The sequence below is a fragment of the Gopherus evgoodei genome, chromosome 5 (assembly GCF_007399415.2).
Source record: "Gopherus evgoodei ecotype Sinaloan lineage chromosome 5, rGopEvg1_v1.p, whole genome shotgun sequence".
Classification (NCBI taxonomy): domain Eukaryota; kingdom Metazoa; phylum Chordata; order Testudines; family Testudinidae; genus Gopherus; species Gopherus evgoodei.
In genome coordinates this window covers 135,430,247-135,452,985 of record NC_044326.1, presented here as the reverse complement: position 1 = coordinate 135,452,985, position 22,739 = coordinate 135,430,247, and the positions used below count along the sequence as shown (strand labels likewise).

General features: G+C 45.7%; 1 protein-coding gene across 15 annotated transcripts in view; it reads right to left on the bottom strand.

The window, feature by feature from the left end:
* Window positions 1-22,213, bottom strand: part of INTS10 (integrator complex subunit 10) — a 45,136-nt gene extending 22,923 nt beyond the window's left edge. For 3 of the 15 annotated variants that reach the window (XM_030565309.1, XM_030565311.1, XM_030565312.1), the window contains exons 1-9: window positions 21,919-22,208; window positions 14,399-14,466; window positions 13,957-14,060; window positions 12,090-12,229; window positions 11,359-11,440; window positions 10,223-10,363; window positions 8,134-8,305; window positions 6,365-6,534; window positions 291-424 (exon numbers count right to left, since the gene is read on the bottom strand). In XM_030565309.1, the coding sequence (XP_030421169.1) occupies window positions 291-424; window positions 6,365-6,534; window positions 8,134-8,305; window positions 10,223-10,363; window positions 11,359-11,440; window positions 12,090-12,229; window positions 13,957-14,060; window positions 14,399-14,466; window positions 21,919-22,047 (1,140 nt within the window). In that variant the 5' untranslated portion in view covers window positions 22,048-22,208. Of the gene's footprint in view, window positions 1-290; window positions 425-6,364; window positions 6,535-8,133; window positions 8,306-10,222; window positions 10,364-11,358; window positions 11,441-12,089; window positions 12,230-13,956; window positions 14,061-14,398; window positions 14,467-15,359; window positions 15,441-16,286; window positions 16,367-19,181; window positions 19,235-19,290; window positions 19,480-21,918 lie in introns of those variants that run through there. The other 12 variants (XM_030565315.1, XM_030565316.1, XM_030565317.1 and 9 more) reach the window with 9 other exon arrangements.
* Window positions 22,214-22,739: the final 526 nt, after the last annotated feature.

Genomic DNA, 22,739 nt, shown 5'->3' with positions numbered 1-22,739 from the left:
AGAGTAAACACACAACTTATTACAGGCCAGTTATTATGCAATGGCACTTTGCCTATGGAATTCCTGCCTGAAAACATAGTATAATCAAATAGATAGTAGTCTCAGCTCAGTTCCTTTCACATCATGATACTGGCACTTACAGTATTGCCAGTAAAACTGTTTTGTTCTTGTTGCTTCTAACCAAAAGTCTCTTTCTCTGCATATTTTGGTCATAAACAGAAATTCTTAATGTTCAAAATTCCAAATGCGGTATAATTTCTATTCGAAATAGAATAGTCTAAAGGAGTTACCATTGTCTTCTCTCTTCCTTCTGCAAGTTTCCTCTTTTTATGGATGTGCTTGTTGCGATCAATATCTGTATCACCGTAGACACTGGACACATCCTCAAGGAGAACCAGTGGAACTTGGTTTGGAGCATTTGGCCCTACGTTTAAAAAATAGATTAAACCTTGCTTTAAACTGAACTCACTGACCATTTGCCTGCTTCAAATTTTTTCATTCAGGCATGTTGTGCGGAACAATTTGAAAGTAATTCAACAAAATGTGTCAATGTTTAAAATACCCTGGTAATGCTACAACTTGCTTTGAAGGGAGCTCTATCTTAGAGGTCACATATCCTCTGCCAGAAGTCATGATGATCTGCTCAAAGCTCAGAACATCTTGGAACCCCTTCTAAGGGAGCAGTCACAAGATATGTAAGCGTTTTAAGTATTTTGTCTCCAAGCACATTTACTTTCAACTAAAAGCAATCATTAAATAACGCCAGTCATTTGGTCCATTTGGCCAACCGCCTAAAAGCAACAACCAAAGAAAAATTCCCAAAGAACTCTTTACGGGAAAATGGAGCAGAGCCTTGACAGCCACTGAAGCCTCAAAAGAGGAATGCAGTTGTTTTATCACGAGATTTCCTTAGTACTGTAACTTGCTTATGGGCCTGCTCCTGCTGACTTCAAATGTGTGGGATCAAGCTTTAAGCTGGCTGCTCAAGTCCACTGCCCCTTCCCATGACCATACCTCCAAAGAAGTTTAGTTGTGGGTAAAGGATAGGAATGGGAGTCAGATCTGATTTCTACTTCCAACTGTGCCACAAACTTTCCGTTTGATCCTGGGCAAATCACTTAAGGTCTTAGTGCTTAAGTTTAGTCATCTGTAAAACTGAGATAGGGAAGTATTATCTCCATGTGGCATAGGGTGCTGCCAGTATTTTGAAAGGGGATCCCCAAAAGTGTTTCAGTCCTTAACCTACCAAAAAAACCCCAAAACCTGTATATTAGGGGTTTGCACGCTTGCAGAGAGAAGGATGAAGGAATGGGAAATCTATTTCTCTGTCATCACATTTAAAATCTCTGTCTGCCAAGAAAGGAGGCGATGCATCACCAAAGATAAAATGAACATCCTGAAAATATATCAACCAAAGCATTGATTACTGCCAAAGCCCACAGACAGCCTGAGAGCTTATGAGAGACATGTGAATTGCCCCGCTCATCTCAAACCTCCATCCAACCCCATGTGAAATAGGCAAGAGATGATTAATGGTTGTTCACTGAAGCTCTACATCTCAATAGATGCCACCCCAGTCCATGCACCTGGTGAGAATTCTGATAGATGGAGGTTGTGAGCTGTTGGATCCAGCAGGAGCCATCTTGTGCCTCCCTGCTGAAATATGTAGGCTCTCTCCCTTGTTTCTATAGACATTTCCTTTCTAAAAAAGGAGAAAAAAACCCAGTGACGCAGATAACACCCATGGCATTGCACTCCACCGACATTTGATGGCACAGTAGAAATCAGCAAGAGATGTCACAAAAATATATTATATTACTGAGCTCAGGAATGGACACAGAAGTACCAGAAAGGATGTGAGAGTGAAGCACAGTGCCCAAGGCTTGCATCAAGTTGGGAAAGAATGGAGTCCCTTGGGAGTTCCTTCCCCAACTCTTCTCAGATAGGATGTGTCTGTAGAACCATAGGTAACTCATCTGGGCAGCACAAGACGTCCCCCGTCGGATCCAATAGGCTCAGAATCTTCAAACTACAGAGTTCCTGTCATACCCACTCACAGTAACACAGACCCAAGAGGTGAAGTCCACTAATACTGGTATTGTCAGTGCAGAATTATCCCCATTTTGCAGACAGGGAAACTGTGGCCTAGTAAGGGTAAGTGACTTGGCCAATGTCACAGCAAACACTATGCTAACTAGATCAGACGAATGATTCACCGAGCCCAATATCCTGACACAATTAGTGAATGGTGCCAGGTGATTCAGAGAAAGGTGTAAATCCCCTTTCATGAAAGTTTCTTCAACAACCTGCCCACGCAGGATCACTCTTCCTAACCCCAACCTGCTAGATTACATCCCATGAATATTAAACAAAGGTTTATATTCCTTATACATTTTTATTCTAGCTAAGTGTAGCTGCAGAGGTTATTTGTGTAAATGTCTAATTTTCTCTTGAACCCTACTAAACTCTGCTCCAAGGAGGCTCCTCAGGGACTCGTTCTGTGCCTCTAACTGGCTTGGAAGACTCAGGGCAGTACCATCTCCTCCACACAAGAAACAGCAGGGGTTGGCCTACTCCTCTCCCCACTGAGAAAAGGTTGTTCCTGAGGATCCTGCTCTAGGTCACTGCTCAATCTCTTACCCCTAACATCAAGGAGCTCCAGGGAGGACCCCACTCTGATATACCTAGGTTTCTAAAATATGTGTGGCAACATTGTATGCAAAGTTATGATTCCACTGTAGGGTGTTCAACACATGTTCCAAACTGAGGTTGGCAAACAGTTCTCTCTCAAACACAGGGATGTATGCTCTGCTTAATTTGCATTTAAGCAGTAAACAGAGTCATCAAGAAGGAAGAGAAATAAAGGAAGCGCAAACAGGTGAGAAAAAAGCAGAGGACATCCTTCTCCACAGACTCTGTGTTTCCTGGTACCCAGCTGGAAATGTTTTTCAACGTGGGAAATGAAACTATAAAAAGGAGGGGCAAAAACCCCAAGACACCCCTTCTCTCTCCCTGCCCATCGCATTAAAAATGATTTAGGTAAGTTAGATAGCTTCAAATCACCAGGGCCTGATGAAATGCATCCTAGAATACTCAATTTGCTGACTGAGGAGATATCTGAGCCATTAGCAATTATCTTTGAAAAGTCATGGAAGACGGGAGACATTCCAGAAGACTGGAAAAAGACAAATACAGTGCCCATCTGTAAAAAGGGAAATAAGGACAACTCAGGGAACTACAGACCAGTCAGCTTAACTTCCGTACCCAGAAAGATAATGGAGCAAATCATTAAGCAATCAATTTGCAAACATCTAGAAGGTAACGAGGTGATAAACAACAGCATGGATTTGTCAAGAACAAATCGTGTCAAACCAACCTGATAACTTTCTTTGACAGGGTAACAAGCCTTGTGGATAGGGGGGAAAGCAGTAGATGTGGTATATCTTGACTTTAGTAAGGCTTTTGATACCATCTTCCATGACCATCTCATAAACAAACTAGGGAAATACAACCTAGATAGAGCTACTATAAAGGTACGTGCATGATTGGTTGGAAAATCGTTTCCAGAGAGTAGCTATCAGTGGTTCCTAGTCATGCTGGAAGGGCATAACAAGTGGGGTCCTGCAGGGATCAGTTCTGGGTCTGGTTCTGTTCAATATCTTCATCAATTATTTAGATAATGGCACAGAGAGAGTACACTTAATAAAGTTTGTGGACAATACCAAGCTGAGAGTGGTTGCAAGTGCTTTGGAGGATATGATTAAAATTCAAAATGATCTGGACAAACTGGAGAAATTGTCTGAAGTAAATAGGATGAAAATTCAATAAGGAAAAATGCAAAGTACTCCACTTTGGAAGGAACGATCAGTTGCACACGTACGAAATGGGAAATGAGTGCCTAGCAAGGAGTACTGCGGAAAGGGATCTGGGGGTCAGAGTGGGTCACAAGCTAAATATGAATCAACAGTGTAATGTTGTTGCAAAAAAATGCAAACATCCTTCTGGAATGTATTAACAGGAGTATTGTAAGCAAGACACGAAGTAATTCTTCCGCTCTGCTCAGCGCTGATTAGGCCTCAGCTGGTGTATTGTGTCCAGTTCTGGGTGCCACATTTCAGGAAAGATGTGGACAAACTGGAAAGAGTCCAGAGAAGCGCAACAAAAATGATTAATGGTCTAGAAAACATGACTTGTGAGGGAAGATTGAAAAAATTAGGTTTGTTTAGTCTGGAGAAGAGAAGCCTGAGAGTGGACATGATAACAGTTTTCAAGTACATAAAAGGTTGTTACAAGGAGAAGGGAGAAAAACTGTTGTTCTTAACCTCTGAGGATAGGAAAAAAGCAATGGGCTTAAATTGCAACAAGGGTGGTTTAGGTTGGACATAAGGAAAAAACTTCCTGTCAGAGTAGGTAAGCACTAGAATAAATTGCCTAGGGAGGCGGTGGAATGTCCATCATTAGGGATTTTTAAGAACAGGTTGGACAAACACCTGTCAGGGATGGTCTAGGTAATACTTATGCCTGCCTTGAGTGCAGGGGACTGGACTAGATGACCTCTCAAGGTCCCTTCCAGTTCTATGATTAATGGCACCTGAAGCGACAAAGGACAGATTCGTTGGATTCTGAGAGAAGGGGAACTGGCTTGATTTATATATTATAGCTCACTTTATGTAGAGCTGTTAAGAAATTCTAGATTAAGTAATTACATACACAATATAGCACAAATAGTTTATAATATCAAGCAATAGTCCATAATGAAAGTCGTAAGTGCAATTAGAGACAATTTAAATTGGACTTTCAGCATTATCTATACATTTCATGACTTATGAATGCCCTGTTTTTCAATATTAATAGACATTAATATTTGCAAGGAATCTCTTTGGGATTAAAGAAAACAGGAGGGAATAAACATTGGTAATGGGGCCTGTAAAATCCTTCATATGAAGCAAATAGCTTGATAACTCCCAAACACAGCCTTTCAAAACCCACTTAAACCAGAGCATAAACCATATCCTTCAGCTTTGGGGCCATGTCTAAGAATGTAAATCAATCCAAGCACAAGCAATTCAGAGCATCCTGATTTTTCTAAAATATTCTAGCTCAGATGTGGGCAAACTATGGCCCGCGGGCCACACCCGACCCGGCCCCGGAGCTCCCGGCCCCTCCCTCACACTGGGCTGCGCTCTGGCCCGCCGCTCCAGCTAGGCAGCGTGGGGAGCGCAGCTGGCTCTGGCTGGGTGTCGCGGCTGCGAGCTCCTGCTGCTGGTAAGGGGTCAGGGAGTGGGGCGCTTGGGTAAGGAAGTGGGGGGTTCTGGGGGACAGTCAGGGAGAAGGGGGCAGTTAGATGGGGTGGAGGTTCTAGGGGGGTGGTCGGGGGATGGAGGACAGGGAGGGTTGGGAGTGGGAGTCCCAGAGGGCCTGTCGGGGGGCGGGGATGTGGATAGGGGTCGGGATGGCAGTCAGGGGACAAGGGGCGTTGGTAAGGGGTTGGGATCCTGGGGGGGGGCAGTTAGGGACAGGGGTCTCGGGTGAGAGTGGTCAAGGGATGAGGAGCAGAGGGCTGTTGGATAGAGGGTGGGAGTCCCGGGGGGGGGGGCTGTCAGGGGGGCAGGGGTGTAGATAGGGCATCAGGGCAGTCAGGGGACAGGGAGCAGGGGCTGTCGGGACAAGGAGCAGGCGGGGTTGGATGGGTTGGGGGTTCTGAGGTGGGCAGTGATGAGGCAAAACAGGGGGCAGGCTGTCTGGGGAGGCACAGCCTTCCCTACCCAGCCCTCCATACAGTTGTGCAATCCCGATGTGGCCCAAAGAGTTTGCCCACCCCTGCTCTAGCTTTAGATTTGAGTGAGGGGGAAAACATAGCAAGATTCACACTTTAAACACTCAACCTCTAAATTACTTTAAAAAATTAACATTTTTCTTCAAGGCCATGTTAGTCCTTAAACCTGAATGAGCTATCTAAAACAAGCCACATTTGAACTTTTTAGCTTCAGCTTTTATTGAATTATGCATAAGCATATTTAATAGATCATCTGGAGGGAAGTATTATTCATGTGTTTATAACTCAAACAGCTCAACCGATTTTGTGCAAATTTTCCAACTCATCTCTGGTCTGAAAGCAAGCTGGAAATTTTCAGCTCCAAGAAAGTAAGTTTGATAATATTATGAGCAACAGTAAAAAGGGAAAAATGAGAGGCTGAATGCAAACTAGAACTCAGCCTTAAGTACAGCACTAGGTAGAGATTTAGGTTAAGACATTTACCTTTAGAGGAAATAATTTCTAAAGCTTAAAATAGCAGTTATAGAAGGGTTTTTATATTGTTTATTATCTGAAAGATCTTTACTCATTAGTGTTTTAAAAACTAACCTTGGAAGAGAGATGGCTGGATGTTGCTGACATATTGGAATGCATTCTTAAAGAAGACCAACATTGTGGAATACACTACTTGATTTTTATACTTCGCATGGGCTTCGTTATCAAAATTACTGATGTATCTGCAGAGCTCTTTCATTCTGTGTAAAATATCACCAAAACTTCTAAAGGGTAAGAGACAATCAAAGAATACAATCCATTACAAAGACTTCTAAACTCAAGAAAAGCAAATGAAAATACACATTGCAAATTTAGTAGTAGTTTGGGGAGTGGGAAGGTGATGAAAAGGATGTCACCATCTAGGAATCACTGCCCTAGAAGGAAATACAATGTATTCCGCAGACAATCGGACAAAATTACTGAGCAGCAGTCAGAGATCCAGGTAATTCTGGGGCTTGCATTTCCTTGGAGAAACTGGAAAGTCTTCCCTCTCACAAGTTAAGAAGGATACTAACATACTTAGAGACAAGTAAATAAAACAAGCTTTGGCTACACCAGTAAATCATGCACTGTGGACAACAAGGAACAGGTGAAGATGAACTGATGCAGAACACAATTTAATGGAAGCGTAAGTAAGGGCAAACGCACTGTCTAAATAAGGTGCTGACTGCAGTTTGTTCTAGCCTATGCTTGCAATTCAGTGTTTGTGCCTGGGAATGTTAATGAAGAAGTTCAGCTGCACCCATTGCTGCTGTCTGTCATCACCAACCTAGTAGTTTTCTTAGGGTATGGCTACACTTACAGGTGTGCAGCGCTGGGAGTTACAACTGTCTTGGTACAGCTGTGTAGGGAAAGCGCTGCAGTGTGGCCACACTGACAGCTACCAGCGCTGCAGTGTGGCCACATTTGCAGCGCTGTTGGGAGTGGTGCATTGTGGGCAGCTATCCCAGCGTTCAAGTGTCTGCAACGTGCTTTTTAAAAAGGGGGGGGGGTGGAGTGTGACAGGGAGCGTGGGGGAGACAGAGAGAGTGGATTTTTGGAGCTGACACTGTGTCCGCTCCCTGCCTTGCAAGTTCTAAGGACTGGAAGATACACAGCACCTACCTTCAATCATTTTAAAAGTTTTGACTCCTTCCCCACCCCTCTCTCATTCACTAAATGCAAATTATGCACTCCTAAAAAGCCTTCAGACCACATAAGCAGCTGCTCAACACGGACTCCCCTCTCTCCTCAAGCAAACAGCTGTGAACATTCCAAAGCAGCTGGCTGGAGCAAAGAGCAGCTGTGTTTGTTTTTTAGATAAGTAGCTCCAGGGAGCTCTGAGTTCAGCCATTCTTCCGGGTTGTTGTGGCCAGGAATTCTGGGATACCTCCTAATACCCTGGAGCCAATTACAGCACTTTTGGTGGCCACACTTGATGAGCAGTGCTGTATCATCAGCGCTGCAATTGTTACACCTCAAGCAGACCAGGTGTACAGCCAGCGCTGCAGCCAGGGAGTTGCAGTGCTGGATATGCCTTGCAGGTGTGGACAGTTACTAAGTTGCAGCACTATAAACCCACCACCAGCGCTGCAACTCTCCAGTGTAGCCAAGCCCTTAGTGTAAACCAGGCTACCGAGTCAATCATTATGCGGTCAACATTTACAGAGACTCAACGGAGCCTACATATGTGCTCTGCGTTGTATGCTTTTGAGAAAAATATGGGGCTGAAATTACACAATATAACTTAAAATTCAATTTGTTCTATAGTCCAGTTTACTGAAGAATTGAAAAGCCAAGCTCTCCGAGCAAACCACCATAGGAAAAAAGGACACGTTTCTCACCTTCTTCCTTTATCCATCTGCCATTCACATCTCATTCCCACGACAGACAGTATCTTAAACAGCCTCTCCCAAGGGTCTGTAATCTGGGATGATTTCTCAGTCAGACCTTCTATTACATACTTTTGCGAGCTACGTTTGCTGGGGGACATGAGATCAGAGGTATCTTGTGAACCTAGAAAAAAAGAGGGAAAAAAGTTTTCTCCTTGTGCAGAAATCAAATTAGTTAAAGTCACTATTAGTTTTTAAAAAGAAAAAATAATCAAGTAGCGGAACAGTATATTTGAGTTTTCAGGATAACTATGAAATCCTATCTGAGCAAGGAAAAAGATAAAACCTGATCAGACTTTGGAACTACATGGCACTTCACACACTACAAGAAACCTGATCAAATGACATCCAAGCCTCTATTTCATAAGTAACTAAAGTTATCCACAATTTCACAGAAAACAAACAAGTTGAGACAAATTAAAAAAAGAGTAAGTAAAATCAGGATCAAGACATAGGTGTGTCTCAAAATGTCTCGTCTGAAAGGTCATCTCAACTGTCTCAGATCTCTGTATCTTTGTTAATTTGTGTCAAGCATTCTCCAAATGCAGTTGTATGTAGTTTCTTTTATGTTTGGCCTTATGTTCTAAGAATCAGAAGAGATTTTACTGATCTGAGCGCTATTAACATTGTTTTTCAACAAGGTCTATCATTGTTTGGTGTACTATCACACCAAATCGCACAAGCACAGCAGTGGCAGATCTCGTTAAATCCTTGGACTGGGAACCTCCCAGGAAACCCCAGATGCTACAGAACATGTAGGTGTTGGAATTTAGCAGATGACATTTTTTTCTCCTAGCAACATGCCAAAGCTCCAACATGGTATTAGGGGAACTGTACTGCTGTACATGCCAGCTTTAAGACTTAAACTTAAAACAGAGGCACTGAGTAACAGCCTAGACCTTTCGGCCCCGTAAGCGTAGCCACAAGAGTTCTGGTTTAGGGGAACTAGACATGTAAAGGAGAATATCGGCTTCCTTTTTTAAAAGGAGGGTTAGTTCTTTTCCTTGCAAACAAAATTATAAGCCAAATATACCAGTCACTGTGGTCCACTGTAACAAGCAATTGGGTGCTATTACATTGGAAGCTAGGGAAAGAAACTTTAGACTCCCCCTGCTCACACACATTTATGGAAAATGAGACAGCTATAGAATATGTTTTCCTTAGATTCTACAGTGGTTCTCAAACTTCATTGCTCCGCGACCCCTTTCTAACAACAAAAATTATTACCTGACCCCAAGGTGGAGAATTGAAACCTGAGCCTGCCCAAGCCCCACCACCCTAGGTGGTGGGCCAAAGCAGAAGCCCAAGGAATTCAGCCCAGGGCAGGGGGTCTGTAATCTGAGCCCCATAGCCTGGGCCTGAAGCACTTGGGCAGTGGGGCTCGGACTTTGGTCCTGGGCCCCAGCAAATCTAATGACAGCGTTGGCGACTTCATTAAAACAGAGTCGTGACCCACTCTGGGGTCCCGACCCACAGTTTGAGAACAGCTGCCTTAGAATAATCTTGCTAACCCTCCCATATTCGTTAATCTCACCCTGTGCATAATGCTTGAATAATGAAGGACAGGAATTTATTATGTTGTGCAGGGAATCAAAGAAAGCAAAATCTGTTTCACAGCCTCACTCCAAATATGTCAAAGTCATCCCTGGGCTACTTGTCCTCAGTAGAGATCCAATGGCAAAGAGTTAGGGAATTAACCTGGCGTGCCGTGCACTGCTAAGTTCCAACACTGGTAATGATATTCTGCTAGCCTAAATTCACATCATAGTTTCACATGGATATGAAACTCTTTCCTACCCTGAACTGCTTTGCTGCATTATCTTACTGAAATGGCTGCATTTCATAGTGGATGTAGTGATCCCTATCTTTTACCCTCCTTACAGATTATTTAGTGTTCTGAAATCAAATGAAAGATCCTGTGAAACTGTACAATATTTTTATTACCCCAACTCAGTGGTAGATATTACGTAAAATGAATACCTTATTCAGTTACACTAATTTAGAAGACGATTTTAACGTAATTTGGTAAAAGTGTTCTTACCTTGATACTGGTTTTCCATTTGTGTAGATCTAGTCACATAATTAATATAAAATTCTGCTGCCTTGTTCAAGTACTTGTACAGCAAGCTGGCAGGTAGTCGAACATCAGGGTTGTTAATTATTAGAGGAAGAACATCACAAACTAAGAGGTGAAAAAAAAAGCACATTGGGTTTGGTTTTTCTGTTACTTGTTTTGGTACATAAAGAGTTCAAAATCAACAATGCAAGTTTCCAGAATCTTCTGTGTAGCAAAATATTAACCTCCTGGCATATACAGAGAAATTCAACAAAAACATAGAACACTTTTGCTGAAAAGCTGCAATGTAACAGTGCTTTATTTCTTAGAATTCAGAATGATAACACACAAGAACCTCAAAAGAGAGAGACAAAGCAAGCTGTTCCCTAAATCAGAGAGGCACAACTCAACCTACCTTACTCTAAGTTGGCTCTTTGAAGACTAACTATGAAAGACCCAGATCACACACTTTCTTATACAGCTGTCTAACGTGCAAGCCTTACAGTGAAAGACTGTAATTTTAATACATTTTTCAGTACACCACAGCAAACATCACAACAGTTAGCCACTAAATGCCCCGTGGGTCCTGTCCAGTTTTTGACCAGTTTTAAAATTAGTTCAGACTACAATGATTTTCAAACCAGTTTGAACCATAGAGTTGACCTGGTTTAAGGTGGCCTGATCTGTTTTTTTTCCCCCCTGAATTTGTTCCAAGGTCAGACTGTCCTGAAACCATATAAGCAAAAACTGGTCAGGCTGCCTTAAACTGGGTTTCCACTAGGGCTCTAAATGACTTTCAAATTGGTTAGAAAATTTCCCCTGCATAAATAGATCTTAGGTGTTCACTTCCATAAGAGTATACAGTAACCTAGAATTCAATACATCATTTCAGCAAACAGGTGATATACTAACAGTAGCCGAATTTTTGTGACAGCAAGGTTAAAGATCAGTCCAAGAGTCCTCTGCATATCTGCTGTAAGGACTGCCAACTCATTTCACACAGACCATTCAAACTAAAAAGATTTGTTCGATACCAGCCTAGGCAGACGAGTTCTTAACAGATGGTACCAAGCTTCATCACTTAGTTCTATAATAAAACAGACACACTTGTATTTTCTTACCAAATAATTTCCTAAAGCAATTGACTGGGGATTCTTGGTCCTCAATATTTTCAGCCTCTAATAACGTTTCTCCTAGGCCCACCTGTGTAAGAAGTGGTTAAAATGAGTATCTACTCAGTACTTTCAGAAGTTTTTGGAAATATGAGACTCAAAGCAATTGAGCAAACACGCTCCCATCAGTAGCATTCCGTCATGTAGTGAGATTAGTACACTATGCAATTTTCATTTACATTTTACAGTTAAACAGCAATGTCTTAGTATCTGTGCAGTCAATCTCAGGGAACAGATCCTAAAGTAAAAACACACTGCATTACATATTTCAGTAAGTTCACTGTCTCTCACTCTTCTCCTAAATAAGAAGGAACTGACAAAGCAGTGCAGCAGTATCATTTTTTAGTAAACTACAGTTCATTTTAACACGAGATTACACTCTCTCTCTCCCCCACTGTTTTTTTTTTTTTTTTTACTGTTCTGTCTTACTTTTAACCATGGAATCACCTGTGGACTTTACAAAAAAAGACTGCTTTGTTTTCTTGGGTTAATTTTACACTTACACCTTTCATTTGGGAGTCTGAAGGTATGACAGCAGCACCTGCCTGAAATATCACCTGCAAGTTTGGAGTTAAAAAAAAAAACAAAACCCACCCTCATCTGACAAAGCACATAACGTGGACACAAAGGCATGGGCTGATAAGGTTGTTAACAGCAGAAAGGAGCTAGTTTTCTCTTACCCCATGCTGCACCACAGTCTCTGGGAAGCGTCGTAGGAGCAGCAGTAGCATTTCTGCCCTTTCCAGTGTATTAAAACACTGCTCTGTGGCCTTTAGTAACATTTCACACTGAATTCGACCAGGAAGGGTCTCAAATAAACCTGAAAAAAAAAAAATCAGTTATTGAAATAAAAAGCAATCTATCTGAATTGAGGAGACAGAAAAAAAGCAAAAGAATAATAAATGTTGTCTTGTTGTTCGGTTATAAAAAGCATCCTACGTGCTCTTGCAAGTACTATGATGTTTCATATAGAGAACAGGCACCCGTATCTATGTGAAGAGCAATGTATATACTTTTCTAAGTATATTTCAGGGTACAGTGCCTGGTTAATAAAATTAAATTTTAAAACAATTTAGAAAATTTAAAAGCTACATTATAGTAATGCATGGGAACACTGAAATCAAAACCATTTAATATTTGTTAAGACAGATGGTAGCCTTATCATGAATTCCCATTGAGATTTTTAATAATGAATATTGTATTTAGATAAATATTTTGTTTATAAGAGACAATGGCCTATCATATGAGTCAACAATATGATGCTGTCACAAAAAAAGCAAACGCAATTGTGGGTTGCATTAAGAGAGGCACAGCATGCGAATCATGGGAAGCGACAGTACTGCTCTACTCAGCGCTGGTTAGACCTCAGCTGGAGTGGTGTGTCCAATTTTCATCACCAACGTATACAAAGGATGTAGAGAAACTGGCAAGGATTCAGAGGTGAGTGACAAAGATAATCAAAGGGATGGAATGCAGCTGACGGAACTGGGTATGTTTAGTTTGGAAAAGAGGAGATGAAGTGGGGGGACAGGATAGCAGTCTGCAAATACTGCCATAAAAAGATGGAGAAAAATTGTTCTCTCTTGCCACAGAGGGCAGGACAAGAGGCAGTGGGTTCAAACTACAGCAGAGCTGTTTTACATGAAATCTCAGGAAATATTTCCCAGCTTTAAGAACAGTAGGACAATGGAACAAACTGGGTAGGGAAGTCACGGAATCTCTTCCACTGGAGATTTTCTAGAAGAGGCTGGAGCCATCTGTCTTGCATGGCTTAGACACAACAAATCCTGTATCTTGGCAGGGGGTTAGACTAGATGACCCTTTCTGTCCCTTCTAACCCTATGGTTCTATGATTCTGTATCCTTTATTAAACCCTTAAGAAGGTCAATTTCCAAGAAGGTCTCTTGTCAGTATCAACACACTATGACCATTCTATTGACTGGTGTCTTGTTTGAGTCATTAGAATGAGAGGCAAAAAATCGTGGGCACCTCCGACCCTGTGTAAATGAGAAAAGGAGTCAAGAAGAAGTAGTAGTAGTGAAGTGTCTGGCTAGAAATAAGAGTGCTACATATTCCTTCTCATACATTTTCATGGGAGATATTTATGAATGTTTGACTCTATAATCACTACACAAACTGTTCTCCATGACCTGCTCCCACAGCCTTCGCTAACTGTTCTGGTGCATGTCCTTAGCCAGCAAACTATATTTAGTTTGTCAGATTCAAGTCCTAATTTCACAAGCCACTTGTGGTTCACCAAATCCTCTGCTAGCCACCAAGAGGTTGTTCCCTGGCAAGGGATACTGACATAGGAGTGGAGCTGGTAGTTGCACTTCTCATAGTGCTTCAGCTCCCTGCCCTGCTTCTTCCTCGTGTCTCCTAAACCTACCAGTGGGTGAGTCTCTGTGGCTGAGAGTCACTGTATACAACAGACCACAGATAGTTCATCAGACTAGGACTTGCGGCTTCCAAATCAGCTGTGCAGCCTGGGGTTTTAGTCTTAGATTCCCACTAGACTCCACCTCTGCCAGATGACAGAGTCCTTACCTCTTAAGAACTGAGTCTGCTTATCCTGTGAGTCATTCCTTAATGCTGATGTAATAACATTAATCTCCCTCCACACCACTGGCTGGTCTGGAAAATTCACAAACCTGGAATAAAGGGTCAGGCAAAAAATTAGAATAATCCCAAATTCAGTTTAAAACAGAAAGCTTACTTTGAAAGCACTTGTATGAAGAAATGCAAATGAACATTTTGCTTTCATGGCTGATTTTCTTTTTTAAAGGATTAGTAAGATCTGTGTAGTTTGCCTACAGAAACAACGTAACAACAGCATTAGATCTCTGAAGATCCTTGCACTCCCATCTTACTATAAAAGTACTGTGGAACACAGCATGGAAAATGACGAGTGTTTTTAGAGTTCTACGTTCAGCTAAGTTTACAATACACTTTCAAAAGAGAATTAAGCAAAAGCATTTCTGTTACTTACATGTCATATAACAGTCTGCCGGCTGATGCTGTCCGCTCAGCATTCCTCTCAATAGTGTACATTTCATACTGAAATACAAGAGAATGGAACAATAGCCACACTGTATATCGTCATGTACCCACTTCGTTCTTCCATACTGACACCTGTCACTAACTTGTCATAATGAGCCCATATTTGAATAGTAAATACTGAAAGTACCACAAACAGTATTCAGTTCAGGAACTAAAAACTGATGATAAATATTTTAAACCATATAAAAATCTTACTTTAACAGCTATATGTTTTAATATTGTTAAGATAAATAAGTTGATTTTATCTTCTCTAAAATAAAAAAAGCAATGGCAATACAATTAACTCCATCAATTACACAAGCAAATTTACTCCCAAGGATACTCCTCAAATTCAGTTGAAGTTTTGACAACACCTAAGGCCAATATAAATAATGGAAAACTCCAATGGAAAAGATTATTTTTATACAAATAAACATCCTGCTGCAAAGCCTGAAACCCAAACACTGCAGCACTGTCCTCCTGCAGGAGACATAAAAATTGACTAAACCTACTATAAAAATAATGAAACTGACTGGTCTATTTTCATTGTCTCTGCTGGGTGAAATGCCAAAAGTAACTGAACTTCTACAAAGTTTTCATTTTTAACTGTAGGAAGGTTTAAAAGGCAAACCAAAACCATGATCTTTAACTTGACAATGCCTGTGCAACTTTCAGCATAACACCCATTTTCAGCTGATGGATTGTGACACCCCTACCCTCTTTGGAGTTTGCCAAGGGTTCTCTTTAGTCTTCTGCTGAAGGAATCTGATCAGTTTCTTGCATATCCAAGTACCCACTCTCACCTCCTTCAAATCCCTCTTTGAATCCCACTCCTATGAAAATTTTCTAGGTTGAACTCCTCACTGAGTCCACGCATTCTTGCATCTTCACCCTTGTCCTGTATATCATATCTGTCTGAATTAAACTGTGAGTTCATGGGGAAGGCAGGTTCCAGTCTTTACATTTTCTTTAAGCCACCATATACATTTATGAAGCTGTGCAAATTTAGTACAAAATAAAGGTAAAAGATTATTCAAGACTGCAAAGTGAAAGGGCCAGGTGTTCGACTGGTGTAAATCAACACAGTTCCTTTGATTTTAATGGAGCTATGCCAATTTACACCAGTTGAGAAGTGGGCACAAACTCAAAGGTCAAGAAATGGCAAAGTTCAAGTTAACTCTGTACCTTTGAATGCATGCATTACAATACAGCATTTTTACTATATGATCACATGCTGTTCTATCCACAGGACCAATGCCTCATTCAGTGTGCAGACTACACCATGTACAGTGAACAGGACAGCAGTGCAATATTTGTAAATAAATTATGAGAACAGAAAAGAAGATGAGAGGTGCACACAGTCAACTACATGCAACAAACTTTACCTTGTCAATGCACATTAATTTACTTTCATTTTCTGAATAAATGTGTTATCCTCTCAAATGAGTGAAACCTGCCTCTACACTGTACTCATCTACTAGTCTGTGCAATGAATGGCACCATCTATCCCATGCATTGAGTGACAATTCGTCTCTCACAGTTGGGTACATTCTGTGTAAGTTTATGGTGTATGTTAAGAGATTTATTCCAGATTTACCCTATTGTAATAAAACACAATCTGAACTATAAGGAAGCGTGGATGACAGGTCCCACCACTTTGTTCACTATGCACCACACCAACTCATTTGCTGCATTCTCTCCACTTAAGTATTAATGATGCAAGAGCCTCAGAGAAAAATGAGTTTGTAATAATATAAAGATTGCAGATATTCCAAAACACACAGGTCTGGGAACCATTTGCTGAGGGCCTCCTTCCTAAATTACATACAATAGTTACTTTTTTATATATTATTTTTCCTTGGCAACAGTTGCTGTAATTGTCACAGGAATGTTATTTGTTCATGAATGAGAGAGCTAGTGGGGCCACACAACTGGGAATAGAAAGAAAGGTGGTAAATGACAATCTCTTTTGTGAGTCACATTATGAAAGTTTGAAAAGCACTATCAAAAACACAATGGCAGTTTCTTCAAGTGACATTAAGTTAGGAAATGCCAAAGTTGTCGATGCTTCGCTTTACAGCCTTTGCCCCCCCTGTAATCACTTATGAGCATGCTTAGCTTTTAGCACTAGTAGTTCTACTGAAGTCAAGCATGTGCTTAAGTGTTTGCAGGATCAGGGCTGCATATGTTCTCAATGGAGGTTTTCTATGGCATTCCCTAGTTTGTTTTGTTAAATAAAAAAACGGAAATAGAACCCTGATTATTTGCCTTGACAATGCAACTAGGCGACACAATAATGGCAGAAGTGAAAAAAGTGCACATCCAACTTAGAACAGCCTAATGAATGAGGCCACATCTACACTTAACATTTAAATTTACATAGTTACATCTCTCGGGTTTGAAAAATCCACCTCCTGAGCAATGTGGCTATGCTGACCAATCCCCAGTATAAATGCAGGTAGATTAATGGAAGAATGGTTCTATCACCCTAGCTTTTGTTGCTCAGGGTATGTCTAAACTACTGGATTATTCCGATTTTACAGAAACCGATTTTTGGAAACAGATTGTATAAAGTAGAGTGCACGCGGCCACACTAAGCTCATTAATTCGGCGGTGTGCGTCCATGTACCGAGGCTAGCATCAATTTCCAGAGCATTGCACTGTGAGCAGCTATCCCATAGTCCTCACAGTCTCCCCCGCCCACTGGAGATGCAAGATGGGGCAAAAACAGTGTCACGGTGATTCTGGGTAAATGTTGTCAGACAATCCTCCCTCCGTGAAAGCAATGGTAGTCAATCATTTCGCACCCTTTTCCCTGGATTGCCCGGGCAGATGCCATAGCACAGCAACCATGCAGCCCGTTCAGCCTTCTTTCACTGTTGCCCTATGTCTACTGGATGCTGCTGACAGACGCGGTGCTGCAGTGCTACACAGCAGAATCCCCTTCCCTTTTTCAAGTTAGCAAAGATGGTTACCAGCTCTACTGTACCATCTGCTGCCTTGCAAGTTGACAATGACAGTTACCAGTCATACTGTATGTACCGTCTGCTGCTGTCATAGGTGTTCCTGGCCGGCCTCAGTGAGGTCAGCTGGAGGTACATGGACAAAAATGGGAATGACTCCCCAGGTCATTCTCCTCTTTAAGTTTTGTCTAAAGAGAGAGTCAGTCCTGCCTAGAATATCAGGCAAGTCTACTAAAGAACCAGAGAGGCAAACGGACGCTCCGGGTCAGAGCCCCAGACATCCCGCAGAAATGATGAGCTGCATGTCATTCTAGGGGGTGCCCCATCAACAACGCCATCCGTTGCTTCCCTCCTCCCCCACCCCTCCTGGGCTACTGTGGCAGTTATCCTCCCATTTGTGTGATGAAGTAATAAAGAATGCATGAATATGAAACAACACTGACTTTATTGCCTCTGCAAGCAGAGATTAAAAGGGGGAAGGGAGGGCAGCCTCCAGATACTACGATATTCCAGGCAGGAGTGAATCTCCAGCAGACAAAACTTAAAGAAGAGAATGACCTGGAGTCATTCCCATTTTTGCCAAGGCGCCCCCGGCCGACCTCACTGAGGCCAGCCAGGAGCACCCACGGGACAACGATGATGGATATCAGTCATACTGCACCATCTGCCATCCCTGAGGGAAGGGAAGGGGATGCTGTTGTGTAGCACTGCAGCACCGTGTCTGCCAGCAGCATCCAGTAGACGTACGGTGACACTGAAAAAAGGCGAGAAACTATTTTTTTCCTTTGGTTTCACCGGGGGGGGGGGGGAAGAGAAGGGGGACTGATGACATATACCCTGAACCACCCGTGACAATGTTTTTGACCCTTCAGGCTTTGGGAGCTCAGCCAAGAATTCAAATGGTTTTCAGAGAGTGCGAGAACTGTGGGATAGCTACAGTCGTCAGTCACCCCTCCCTCCGTGAGCATCCATTTCGCTTTCTGGTACGCTTGTCTCAGCTCCTTAAGTTTCACACAGCACTGCGTCAAGTCCCTGTTGTGGCCTCTGTCCATCATGGCCTTGGAGATTTTTTCAAACGTTTTGGCATTTCGTCTATTGGAACGGAGTTCTGATAGAACAGATTCATCGCCCCACACAGAGATCAGATTCAGTATCTCCTGTACGGTCCATGCTGGAGCTCTTTTTTGATTCTGGGACTGCATGGTCACCTGTGCTGATCAGCTCTCCACGCTGGGCAAACAGGAAATGAAATTCAAAACTTCGCAGGGCTTTTCTTATCTACCTCGCCAGTGCATCTGAGTTCAGACTGCTGTCCAAAGCAGTCACAATGGTGCACCATGAGATAGCTCCCGGAGGCCAATACCGCCAAATTGCAGCCACACTAACCCTAATCCGAAATGGCAATACCGATTTCAGAGCTACTCCCCTCGTCGGGGAGGAGTACAGATATTGATATTAAAAGCCCTTTATATCGAAATAAAGGGCTTCGTTGTGTGGACACGTGCAGCGTTATTTCAGTTTAACGCTGCTGAATTTGAAATAAACTCGTAGTGTAGACCAGGCCTTAAGGAGGTGATATTCCTACACAGATGGAAAAAATCTGTCTGTGTAGGCTGCATCTATACAATAGGGTTATATCAGCATAGCTACAGTGCCCCAGGCAGCTGACAGTGAGAGCTCCCCTCTCAGCCCCATGTTCCCACTGTCAGCCCCTGGCAGCCGACAGCGGAAAAGTATTATTTGCAGTAATAAAGTCCATTATTACTTTACCACAATTTTCCATGGCTTTTCTGTAACTCAACCACAACTTGTTGACAATCATCCTGCAATTCAAGTAGGGTCTTAGTAATAATTATCTTTTGTATGCCAAAATTCTTACATTTGGAATTCTGTAATGTATGATTTTATACAGCTGTGCCTTCTTTGACATTGTGGGAACAGAAAGAAGCATCGCCAGCACACAGCAGAGGCTATGTCTCTCACATCATTAACCACTTATTGTTCCTATAGTCCATTTGTGTTTTTACTTTAATTTGTTTCATAGGTTGGAATTTTGTTGTGCTGAAAGCTGAAGAGAGAGGAAAGCATTTGAGCTGACTGGAACTGAAAAAACTTTTGTCTCCATGTTCTTCCCTGTACTCCACGTACTCTGAACTACCACTTCTCTAGTATAGGTTTTTATTTTTCAGGCTAGCTCTAGCAAGAGCATGACTAAGGCCCCCAACCCTGCGAAGGTCATGTCTACAAGAGGATACCAATGAAAGCTCACGTGGATCAACTGAAGATGCGAAGACAATGCATGTAAATTAAAGCACATCAAACCCTGTGTGGATGTGCTCTCAGAAGGAAAGGGGTTCCCATGAATGGCGACTTTACTGCCCTGCGAGAGCAATCCCCAGGGAATTTAACGTGCTGAATTCACACCTTTAGCCGATTCACCTGAGCACCCCTGTGTGGGGCAGCCCTCATGTCACTCCACGAGAGGTGTGCCAGCTCAGGGTGAGGCCTCAGCACAGGTACATCCCTGCAGTATGGGCCCTCAGCCACGCTCCAAGTGGTTTGCAGGCTGCGATGCAGCCAGGTCCCTAAGGTCCCCACCATGGCAATGGGCATGGTATGACCACCCACACGTGGGGGGCCTAGGCCATATGCTGCCACCACTCTCCTCCCCAGAGTTCAGAGGAGGCTGGCTTCAGTGCTACCCTTCAGCTCAGGGCAGAGGAAGGCCCCTGCTGCCATGGCTGGCTCCATGTGGTTAGACCAGCCAAGTATCTCAGATGCTGACTTGGGGAATAGGAGGACCAACACCATCCAAGCTCCCCTGAAACTGCTGCAAGGCTCAGTGGGGAGGGGCTGCAAGGCACAGGGCACAAACAGGGAAGGAGGGCTGCCGCAAGGCACTATGGGAAGGGGATGTGAGGCACAGGGTGCACACAGGGATGGGGGGCTGCTGCAAGGCACTGTGGGGAGGGGGCGCGAGCCGCACGCAGGGCAGGAGGACGGCTGCCGCAAAGCACTGTGGGGAGGGGGCGCGAGCCGCACGCAGGGCAGGAGGACGGCTGCCGCAAAGCACTGTGGGGAGGGGGCGCGAGCCGCACGCAGGGCAGGAGGGGGGCTGCCGCAAGGCACTGTGGGGAGGGGGCGCGAGCCGCACGCAGGGCAGGAGGGGGGCTGCCGCAAGGCACTGTGGGGAGGGGGCGCGAGCCGCACGCAGGGCAGGAGGGGGGCTGCCGCAAGGCACTGTGGGGAGGGGGTGTAAGACACAGGCAACACACAGGGCAGGGGGACTGCCGCAAGGCGCTGTGGGAGGGGTGCGAGCCGCTCACGGCAGGGGGGCTGCCGCAAGGCACTGTGGGGAGGGGGCGCGAGCCGCACGCAGGGCAGGAGGGGGGCTGCCGCAAGGCACTGTGGGGAGGGGGCGCGAGCCGCACGCAGGGCAGGAGGGGGGCTGCCGCAAGGCACTGTGGGGAGGGGGCGCGAGCCGCACGCAGGGCAGGAGGGGGGCTGCCGCAAGGCACTGTGGGAGGGGGGCGAGCCGCACGCAGGGCAGGAGGGGGGCTGCCGCAAGGCACTGTGGGAAGGGGGTGCAAGACACAGGCAACACACAGGGCAGGGGGACTGCCGCAAGGCGCTGTGGGAGGGGTGCGAGCCGCTCACGGCGGGGGGGCTGCCGCAAGGCACTGTGGGAGGGGGGCGAGCCGCACGCAGGGCAGGAGGGGGGCTGCCGCAAGGCACTGTGGGAGGGGGCACCAGCCGCACACAGGGCAGGGGGGGGGTCTGCCGCAAGGCACTGTGGGAGGGGGGCGAGCCGCACGCAGGGCAGGAGGGGGGACTGCCGCAAGGCACTGTGGGAGGGGGGCGAGCCGCACGCAGGGCAGGAGGGGGGACTGCCGCAAGGCGCTGTGGGAGGGGTGCGAGCCGCTCACGGCGGGGGGTCTGCCGCAAGGCACTGTGGGAGGGGGCGAGCCACACGCAGGGCAGGAGGGGGGCTGCCGCAAGGCACTGTGGGAGGGGGCACCAGCCGCACACAGGGCAGGGGGGGGTCTGCCGCAAGGCACTGTGGGAGGGGGGCGAGCCGCACGCAGGGCAGGAGGGGGGACTGCCGCAAGGCACTGTGGGAGGGGGGCGAGCCGCACGCAGGGCAGGAGGGGGGACTGCCGCAAGGCGCTGTGGGAGGGGTGCGAGCCGCTCACGGCGGGGGGTCTGCCGCAAGGCACTGTGGGAGGGGGCGAGCCACACGCAGGGCAGGAGGGGGGCTGCCGCAAGGCACTGTGGGGAGGGGGTGTAAGACACAGGCAACACACAGGGCAGGGGGACTGCCGCAAGGCACTGTGGGGAGGGGGCGCGAGCCGCACACAGGGCAGGGGGGGGCTGCCGCAAGGCACTGTGGGAGGGGTGCGAGCCGCACACAGAGCGGGGGGAGCTGCCGCAAGGCGCCGTGGGAGGGGTGCGAGGAGCGAGCCGCAGACACAGCGAGCGGTCGGGGGGGGGGGGCTGCTGCCCTGACCTGGATGTTGAAGTCGGCCGGGTAGAGGCTCCGCGCCGTGATGAGCCAGGCCTTGGCTGCCCACAGGTCCCCTTGCACCAGGTCGCGGGCCCGCTTCACCAGGAACTCGCAATCCCCCTGCGCCGACATCCTCCGCAGCCACCGGCTGCTTCTCTCTCCCAGGGCGCATGCGCGGAGTACGGGTGCTCACGCGTCACAGCCCACGTGCTGACTCGAATGCAAAGGGAAGCATAAGGCAGCCGCCCAGTGAGGGCTCAACTGCCGTCCCGCCGCGCGCGTGCCTCTGCGGGAAGCCGTATCCGCCATGTTAGCTGCGGGCAGCAGGTGCACTTCCGGGGTCAGCGGGACTCCGGCTCTTGGCCAGCGGGGCTTGCTGCGGTGCCGCGTCCGGCGCCGCGGCAGCTGCCCCGCCGCTCCTCGGCACCCGCCTGCGTGTGACACACCGTACCCCGCCCCAGGTGCCGTACCCCGCCCCGGCGGACACACGGTGCGCTCCGAGAGTTCCGCCCCGTAGCCAGGGTGATAGCCCCGCCCACCCCATCTCCAGGGAGACAGCATTTCCCTCATCACCATGGTGAAAAAGTCCCCACCCCATCACCAGGGTGACAGCATTTCCCCCGTCGCCATGGTGATGGTACCTTTTCTTCCTCTCACCATCACCATGGAGATAAAGCCACCCCATCACCAGGGTGACAGCATCTCCCCCATTGCCATGGTGATAAAGCCCCCACCCTATCACCAGAGTGACAGCATTTCCTCCGTCGCCATGGTGATGGTACCTTTTCTTCCTCTCACCATCACCATGGAGATAAAGCCACCCC